General features: G+C 66.2%; 1 protein-coding gene across 1 annotated transcript; it reads left to right on the forward strand.

Moving 5' to 3' along the window:
- Positions 1 to 1,043: 1,043 nt before the first annotated feature.
- Positions 1,044 to 8,491, forward strand: LOC105748173 (basic proline-rich protein). Its single transcript, XM_012534390.3, has one exon. The coding sequence runs from the start codon at positions 4,061 to 4,063 to the stop codon at positions 7,730 to 7,732; it is 3,672 nt and encodes a 1,223-aa protein (XP_012389844.1). The 5' UTR covers positions 1,044 to 4,060; the 3' UTR covers positions 7,733 to 8,491.
- Positions 8,492 to 9,485: the final 994 nt, after the last annotated feature.

Here is a 9,485-nt window from a genome sequence, read left to right on the forward strand (position 1 = left end):
ACACACAGAGAGACACAAATAGAGACACACAGAGACACAGACACAGACACACAGACATGCACAGACACACACACAGACACAAATAGACACACACACAGACACGCACACCCAGCAGTAGTTGTCACTAGACATGAGGGGAGTGTCCGCAGAACACTCTGCTATTTAAATCTCAGGTCCTGAAATAGCACCCAACCCCCAGGGCCTCAGGCAGCCCGGTTGGATGGATGGCCCTCTGTCCACCATGACCAGGGCCAGGCGGGAAGGAGCGGGACCGTGGGCCCTGGCCCAGAGGACGCCCACCAGCCTTTATCCAGGTTTATTTCCAGGAAACACAGAGGTTCAGGTTGTCAGGCTCTGATGCGTTGGCAAGTTTCAGCCGGTAGCTCCCTGGCCACTAAAATGTTCAGCGCAGTCGACCGATGTGCATTTGTGCTTCGGTGGGGGAACGGCTACTGATGAGGGATGTGCAAGCCGGGGCCTGCAGTCAGCGTGAGAGCCGCCCGCCAGCTCCCCGCCAACGGCCTGTAGAGACGGGGGACGACAGCCTCTCCTCCTTCCCGTCTCTTCCGAGGGGAGGCGAGGCACTTACGGAGCGCCTGCTGCGTGCAGCCCCACTTGGCACTGGGGGAGGGGTGGCTCGGAAGGTCGCTGTGTCCTCCTGGCCTTCGCGGCTCCACGGGGACGCGGGAGGAGCCGCAGCTGGAAGAACAGAGTGCGCGGTGTGTGCCCCTCCGCACCCCGAGTGAGCGGCCACCATCTCTGCCCCAGGCCGGGAGGACGAGGGGGTGACGTGTCCCTGTCTCTGCCCCCTGACCCCCAGGCCCACAGCTGGGGGAAGAGTGTTCGTGAGACGACGGTAGATAGCATGGCCGCGTGGCAGATGTGAACTCACTGTGTGTCCTGGGGCAGCACACGTGCTCTCAGGGCGCAGGGGATCGGCCTGGAGGGAGGTCACGGCTGAGAGTGGGGAAGGGGGTCTCAGTGCCGCAGAGAGTGCCCCTGCCAGGGCGGCGGGACGGCCAGACCTGTGCCCCAGGAGACCCCGTACCTCAGCGGAGACACGGGGGCCGGGGGACATCCAGTCGCTGCCCCAGGACATGTGCTGACGCGTGGTAGAGCAGGCCCAGGCCAACCAGGCCCTCGATGAAGCAGGACAGGCTGCCCCCGTGGAGGGGACAGGCCCCCAGAGGTGCTGGACGCTGCTCCCGTTTTAGGACAACGATGGAGTGGAGGACCTCTGCTGGGAACGCAGGGTCTGCGTCCTGCCCCATCTGTGACTGCCAAGGGGGTCCGGTTGGTGACCGGGGTGGGAAGGGGTGTGTCGCCAACAGCGACTCTGATGTCCCTGTATTTTCAAGTGACCTCTCGGGAGCCAGAGTTACTGACGGGACTAAATGAGGAACCTTTGCTGCAGCGCTACTGTTTAGATTGGCCCCTAATGTTCCACTCCTGTCCCGGGATGGGCTCGGTCACGTCCACGCCGCCAGGGGCTGGACATGAAGCCACGGGCCCACCGGTCCTCCAAGCAGTGCTGACCAGGCCGAGATGGGCTGGGCCGAACCCCCGTGATGGGCAGGAACTCTTACCCAGGCCCGAGGTGCCTTGGGAGCAGGGAGGTCCCAAAAGAATGTGCTGGGCCTGCCTTCAAGTCTGGCCGGACAGGCAGACTTGAAGTCTGGACAGAAGGACCTCGCCTCCCCACGGGAGCTCGCCTGCCGTCCACTCTCAGTGACTTCGGGGTGCAGAGGTCGGGACTGTCACCCTGCAGGGGACACTAAGAGGCCTCATAGGACCAGTGGGGACAAGGCATCCGGGCCACTGGGAAAGCAGGGGCATGAGAACCGGGTCCTGAGGGATGGATAGGAGCTCGTCAGGAGCGTGGCTGTGCCGGGCCGGAAGGCTCAGTGCGGGGAAAGTGTAGAGCTGGAACAGAGCCCAGTACGGCCAGAGTTTGAGGGGAGTGGAAAACGGCAGGGCAGAGAGGCTGGCGGGCGGGTGCAAGGTGCAGCGTGGAGAGGCGCTCAGGGGCGCACCCGGCGGCCAGGGCCCTTCCACAGGTGCTGCTGTGAGCCCTGGGAAAGCAGGGAAGAGACGGTCTCCCCGCGCAGAGGCTGTGTGCCACTGGGGGCCACGCAAAGCCACACTCCGCGTGCTCTGTGCTGCACCCGGGCCTCTGGCAAGGATGAGAAGTGCACAGCGGGAGGCACCCCGGGGACGTGCTGGGGGCGGCGCCTGGGAGCTGTGTGCTCAGGCAGGGACCCCAGCAGAGGACACGAGACGCCCCGCGCGCAGGCTGCTCAGGCCCTGGGGTGGGAATGAGCTGGGACCAGTCGAGGGCCAGTGCACCGGAGCCTGGCTGCCCAGCGAGCCCAGGGCACATCCCCCTCTGGCCGGGGCTCAGCACAGCCCGACCCCCTCAGATGCTCGGCGCCGCCCCAGATTCAGCGGTCATGTGTTTTCGGCTGTGGCCATCCCGCAGCCGTGCCAGCCCTGCCACCTCAGAGCTCAGTGGGTTCAGGTCTGGGTTTGTTTGCGGAGCCTCGTCCACCACGTCAGGGTCAAACCCACGGTGGTCTGAGGCTGGAAAGTTCTCGCTCCATGCTGGCCGTTCTCAAAGTGGCTCCCAGGGCCAGTAGCTACGGCCACTCAGGGGACTTGCTGCAAATGCAGGTCTTGGGTCCCTGAGACGTCCGAGCTGGGGCTTCTGGTGGGGTCACCTCACTGGGCGCCCAGGTCCTCTGGCATCTGAGGATAATGGGAGCAGCTGCATTCTGCGTGGGTTCACTGCGTACGAGTGAATTCGGGGTTCTACGGAAAATTCTGCGGTTACATTCACTCCCCTTCGCTCCTTGAAAGGAGTAATTGTCCGTCCGGGATCCACTCCCAGGCAGTAGACGGGCGCCCGGCTCACCCAAGGGGCTCACCCGTCAGGGGGTGAGGCCAGCAGGGGCCCCATTGCTGTCCTCCCATCACGGAAGCGCTCCTAACGGCTCTTAAAAGAAGTTTGTGTGCAGCTTCCAGAAACAGAGCTCTCTCTCCTGCGAAGTACAGAAAGAAAAGTATGTTCGCACGTTCCCTTCCAGCCTGCTTTCGGTCTGTGTCTCCGCCAGCTGCGTCCTGAGCACTTTCCTGCTGTAGATTGCCTTCCCTCAAACTCAGACGTGACGTTTCTTGAGGCCCCTGCCCCGTGTCAGGCACTTAGGATGTGTCCCGTTTTCAGTGTCACACGCAGCACACTAATCTTTGCTCTGCGACCTGATCGTCTCTTTGGTATGAACAGCAAGCCGTGCTGGTGGCTGGGCTGCAATTCTGGGCACGTCTTTGCCAAAATACCGTCTGGAGAGGTGGAAGCCCCAGCTGGGAGGAGGCTCCGGCTTTGCCAGTGCTGGGCAGACGCGCCCTCAGGGGACAGCCTCTCGGCCTGGACCCGCTGGGCTGGGGCGAAGGGGTCTGGGGACAGGGCCGTGGAGGGTGAGGGCTCAGGCCCCTCAGCCTCGGGGTTTCCCTGAGAGCATTCCCGAGGGGGCTCAGCAGGGCAGGTCCCGGCCGGTGCCCCCAGCCCTCTTCCCCTCTGCTGGGCAGTGAAGCCCGCGCCCTCCTGCTCCGGGGGCCGCGCCCCAGCTCCCGCCCCACAGCTGAGTCTCCCGCTGCCTGACCCGCCCAGGGCCTGGGTGGGGACGGCGCCCTTGGGACTGAATCAGAATATAATGCAGTACAGTTAGAGGAAAGCAGAGAACACACAGAGAAGGTGAAGCCTTTATGCTTTTCTCCTAACTTATGCAAGAAAAACATGCCCACTACAAAAAAAAAAAATGTAAATACCTTACACTCTCCAAAGCCCTGCAGAGGGTACAGTTCAGAAAACATGGCCAGTTAACAGAAAAGGAAATAGTGACCCAAAGTTCTAGGCGGTGGGCAACCCTGACTCTCCGAGGCTGCCCCAGGGATACCCCAGAACCCAAGCCGCTTGGCGCCCAGGCTTCTGTTCCTGGACTTCTTGGGCTGTTTCAAATGGGATTGTCCCATAAGAAATGTTCCAAGGAGCCGCCTTGGAAAAACGATGATAAAATCGGTGACGATTCCTTCTTTTCCCTACAGCCCCAGGAGCGGCAGGATTTGCAGCAAGAAGACGCCCATCGATGTCCAAGCCCTAAAGAAGAAGGTCAGCAGGGTGACGTGCGGCCCCGCGGCCCGAGCCATCCTCAGCAGTTTGCTGCTCTACATCACCGAGCGCGAGGACGGGCCCCAGGGGCCTCCTCCCGCCAGGAGGGCAGAAGGCGGGCTGAGCAAGACCGGCCCGGCGCCGGAGCCCCAGGACGCCCCGCGGCGACCCACACGCTTCCAGCTCCTCAAGGCCAAGTTCATGGGCACCGGCCGGGAGCCGCGCCTCAAGAGGACCCGGGAGGTGGGGCGGCTGATCTTCAAGGACAGGCAGGGCCCCGGCAGGAGCCTGGTGACGGCCACTATCCACAAGCTCCTGGAGAAGACCAGGGAGGGGGCCGGCCGCCCCGCACGGGGCCGGGAGCCGCTGGGTCGCGAGAGGCCCCGGGGGCTCCCCGCCGGGAGGAGCTCCGTGAAGAGCATCCTGAAGGTGTTCTTGGCCGCGGAGGAGAAGGAGGCCGCGGAGGAGAAGGAGGCCGCGGAGAAGCCTCCCGCGGAGCCGCCCAAAGCCGCCAGGGGCCCCCCGCCGAAGGCGGGCGGCAGGCGGAGCGCCGCGCTGGCCAAGCTGCGGGAGACGTTTGAGCGGAGCGGCTGCCGCTGTGCGGAGACCGGCCTCCTGCCGCTGCGCGCGCGCGAGCACAGGACGAAGCGCCTGCCGCGGGGCCCGCTGCACCGGCCCGAGCGCCGCGTGCTCCGCTTGGCCACCTTGGCCAGCACCTGCATCCGGGCGCCCCCCGCCCGCTTCCTGGCCGGCTCGGCCGAGCCCCTGCTGCCCTTCAGCATCGCCACCGTCGTCTGCGGCCCCCGCAGCTGGATGTCCCACGGCGCCAGAGTCACCCACGCGGATCTGCGCCAAGCGCCCAGAGCAGAAACGGGCACGGCCCCCCGCGCGCGAGAGACGCCCGGTGGGAGCCAAGCGCCAGGGTGGGGGCAGCCCCGGCAGCCCTCCGCGCCCCGGGCGACCGCCCCCAGGGACGGCCCGGAAACACTGCTCCCAGGTGCGGGGCCCGAGTGTGTCCCCAGGGCAGCCCCCTCTCCCGCCTCCCCCTGGGGTGAAGTCCTTCCTGGCTGCGAGCCCGAGCTGAGCCCACGGGGACCAGCCAGCCCCGGGGGCACGGCGGCATTGGGAGGCGACAGGACGGGGGCTGCCCAGGGGAAGAGGGGAGCAAGGCTGGGCCCCCCGCCGGGGCTCGTGGGGGGCAGAGCAGGGGCTGCCCCCGAAGTCACCCTGACCGTCTGCAGTTCAGAGGATGAAACGGAAAGAATGACTGCAGACTCGGAGCCAGACCCCCTCTTCGCTGTCCAGGAGAATTGCCCAGAAGAGAGAGCGCCAGGACAATTCCCTCCACTCGCGGCGCACGCAGCCCAGGCCGCGCAGCGCACACAGCCAGCCATGGAGCCTCCACAGGTCGCGGCCAGACTGCCGGCTGTCCACACAGTGCCGCCCCCTCCTGCCACCCTGCAGAGGGCAGCAGGCCCTGAAGACCAAGGCTGGCGTCTTCTGGGAGGAGAGGGTGTGACTGGAAATACAGGAGCTTCACCTCCCACTACGGCCGAGGGTGGAAGCAGGGGCGCCCCGTTGAGGGCAGGACGGAGCCCGCCCGCCCTGCCACAGCAGGGCCCAGGGGCACAGCCAACGCTCACAGCGCCTCCGCGGGATGCTGCCTGCCATGGTCCAGACGTCCCCGAGGCAGTTCCCACGACGAAACCGCAGAAAAGTTCCCCTGGAGGAAAGGAAACCAGACGCAGCCCTGGGACTTCACACAGGCTCCCCAAGCACCAGGACACTTGGGGAGAGGACGCTTCCCAGCTAAGTTCTAAGACGCCTCTGCTGCCGGGACGGGAGGAAAGGCCTGTTGATGACGCCAGCACCTCATCACATCGGTCCGCGGCCTCGGAAAACCGATGGAGGGGACTCGCCGGCTGTGCCCCTGGCGGTCAGCAAGTGCTGGCGCCCAGGGTTCCCAGGAGGAGCGAGGTGAGTGTCTCCATGAGGCCAGAAGCACCGGCCCAGGACGGGAGGAGGCCTGAGAATCTGCCCTCGGTGGACAAGAGCCCCCCTCGTGAGCAGGAAGGACACAGGGGGCCCCCGTCGTCCCCGGAGCCAGCCCGGCCCCCGCTGACGGCTGAAGGGAGCGCCAGCCGTGATCCTGGTGAGAACAGAGCGAGCTCCTTAACTGAACGAACACAGCCGAGGAGTGTCAACGCCCCCGGGCGGGTGACGGCTGCAGGGGCCTCCAAAAGCCCCCCAGCCCTGGTGCCAGGTGACGCCCTGAGCCCCGGAAACAGGGCGGCCAAGGAGCAGGAGGAAAGGGGCGCCGCCCGGCCCGCAGGCCCAGGTCTCGCGGCCGAGGAGCCTGATCGCCAGGCCGGGGGCGGCAGCGCGTGCAGAGCCTCGGGGTCCCCACCCGCCCCGCCCCGGGAGGCCGCCGGCACCCACACCCTGCCTGTCGAGCCCCGCGTGGCGGCTCCAGGTGAACTGGCCGCAGGCGAAAGGAAGGTGGCAGCTGGGGGCAGAATCTCGGGCGCTGTGTGGCAGAGCCCTCGGGGGGGCAGCCCAAAGCCCCCGACTCCAGCCCCAGATCTCCCGGTGCCACAGGGGAGCCACGTGGCGGGGACTCCAAGCCGCGCTTTGGGCACTGGGCCACCGCCTTCTGGGAACCAGCAGGCCAAGGGCGGGACGTGCGTCTTACCCGGGGAACAGCTTCCTCCCAGTGCTGGGCCTTCCCGCCAACCTCCCCCCACGTCCACAGCGGCGGATGGGCCAAGGGAGGACCGGGTGGCCCAGAAGCGCCTCGACCTCCAGGCCCCCAGGGAAGTCGCGGGCGGGGAGAGGGCCAGCCTGGGCGGAAGAAGTCACCGTGGGCAAGAGGAGGGGCCCCCGGGGGCTGCGAGGCTGGCCGGTCCTGGAAGGAAGGGAGAAGGCCTTCGGGGCGAGAAGGCCCACTCGAGTGGGGCCGAAGAGGCTGTGGACGGCGACCCGGCGGCCCCGGTGGAAGCTCCCGGCTGGCGCACTGGGAAGAGCCCAGAGTGGCCGCAGAGGCAGCAGGCGAGGCACACAGAGGGCCCTCCTCGGGGACATGGGGCCCCGGCTGCAAAGACCCCAGCTCCTCCCCACCCAGGGAGCCCGGCACACCCTGCCCAGGCCCAGGCTGGCAGGCCGGCCCCCCCTGACTCAGCTCAGCCTGAGAGCAAGGCAGCAGAGGTGGCGCCCCCCGCAGGCAAAAATGAGGCGTCCCGGAGACCAGCAGCCTCCAGGGGTGGTCAGGGAGCTCGCGGAGAGCCATGCGGGCAGGGCGAGAGCCCGACGGCCCCCGGCCCCCGGCCAGCACCAGGCTCTGCAGTGCCCTCGGCCGCGCTAGGGGGCTGCCACACGGCCCGCGCCCCCGCCCCAGGGGGGCCCCCGGACACCCCCGGGGCGGGGAGGGGCACACAGGGACGCGGACGCGGCGGCAGGGGCGTGCACCTGTCCAAGTACAGAGCCCAGAGCTTCAGCGACCAGAGGTCCTTCGAGCTGTCCTTTAGACCAGCCATCCTCAGGGCCAACGACACGTTCGCGCTTCCAAAGTGAGGCCCTCACGGGAGCCAGCGGCCCGAGGCCTCACTCCCTTTCCTTCCTCCCGGTGACCCTCGGCTCTGAGCGCCGGCGCCCAGTCTGCGGAGTCGTGTCCTCTGTCGTGAGTGGCCCTGGGAGGATGGGAGCCCTGCGGCCAGTACACTCCGCCCACACCTGGTGTCTTCACGGGCGTCAGGCTCACGCCCGTCTCTGCACAGGAAGTTCTGACCTTCAGTGCTGGACTTGCCGTGCATCTGTCCCGTCCCCTCCTGGGGCGTGGCCTTGGGTTTTGAGGGCACTCTGCCTCTTGCGGGGTCACCAGCAGGTGCCGACATGACCCCTCCTGGCTCAGACACGGCCAGGGTGGTGAGTGGCCCCGACTGGCCCTGCCGGTCCTGGAAAGAGTCAGAGGGCTTCAGTTTGACATGGCGACCACCGGGGGGCAGGGGGCTGCGTCCATGACCCCACAGCCACCTGACAGTCAGGGAGCCACTGGGATCCGGGTGTGGCCTCTCTGTTCACCCAAGCCTGGCCGGAGCCAGCGAACCAGGGGGAGTCGACTCCAGAGAACAGCGACCGTAGGAGCCGCGAAAAGGCTGTTTTCAGGTGCACGATTCCCAGGACGGTTTCATTCAGAAACTGGTGAGAAAAGTAACCCAGTCTCGTCTGACCCGCCATCATCACAGCAGCCTCCTCGGAGTCTGCAGGGCCTGCAAGGCCCTGGACGGGGCGCAGGTCGGTGACGGAGTGCACACTCCAGCCCCGCCGCCCTCCTGCACAGCGTCCGAGTGTTTCCCGCCAGAGACGTTGCTCAATTGCAGCCCTTTCCGTCACTTAGACGATGCACTTTCTGTCTAGAATATTGGAACACTGTACAGAAGGACAAGGACGGAAATAAAAACCACTGGTCGGGCATCGCACTGCCTGGAGGTGATTTTGTCGCTGTCTTGCTGTTAGTTCTCCGAGCCGTTCCCTCAGCCTCTGTCCTGAGGCACAGACACAGGGTCACACCGTGTGCAGCTGAAACCTTAGTCGCAGCCGTGAAGCAGACTGAAACCTGGCGTGGGGGGGGGGCTTAGGGGCCCCGGGGGTCCAGGCCGAGCCGGGTGGGGCTCCCCCAGCGCCCAGGCTGCTGTTGATGCTTTTGATGACACCCCTCTGCGGAAAGCGCGCCCTGCTCTTGAGGCTCGGCGATGCTTGCGGCCCTCACAGCTGAGTGACTCCCCGGAGGATCCTGCTCGTCCTGGAGCAGCTCCCCTGACGGGCGCCCACCCTCCCTTGCTCTCCGATTTGAAGGTTCACTTGCAGAGACAAGGCTTCTGACCTGAGCTTTCATAGGCACTGAGTAAGAACCGGCTCTGTCCCATCTCATCCCAGGACAGGTCTGCCTAGGGTATGAACGGGCGTGGTGGCCCGAGTGGCCCTGAGCTCGGCAGGGGGCCAGGTGGAGGCAGGAGGTGTGCAGCCAGCTGTGCTCTGTCCAGGGAGGGGCTCACTCCTGCCGCCCCCCCTTCTCCAACCAGGCCATTAACATCCAGCAGACTGGAAACGTCCTCAGCGTCAACACTGGGCACGTTTGAGGGTCGCAGCTCCAGGGGGCCTCCCTCGGTCACCCCTCCAGGTATGCGTCCCCCCCTCTATAGAGCAGGCAGTGCTCGGGGCCCAGCCAGGGGTGTCTGCAGCATGACAGTTACCTGCACCCACAGCGCTGCCCCGTGTCCAGTGTCTGGGCAACTGGATGAGGACCCCAACTTCTGGGATGGGGACC

Source organism: Orcinus orca, chromosome 18, assembly GCF_937001465.1.
Source record: "Orcinus orca chromosome 18, mOrcOrc1.1, whole genome shotgun sequence".
Lineage (NCBI taxonomy): Eukaryota > Metazoa > Chordata > Mammalia > Artiodactyla > Delphinidae > Orcinus > Orcinus orca.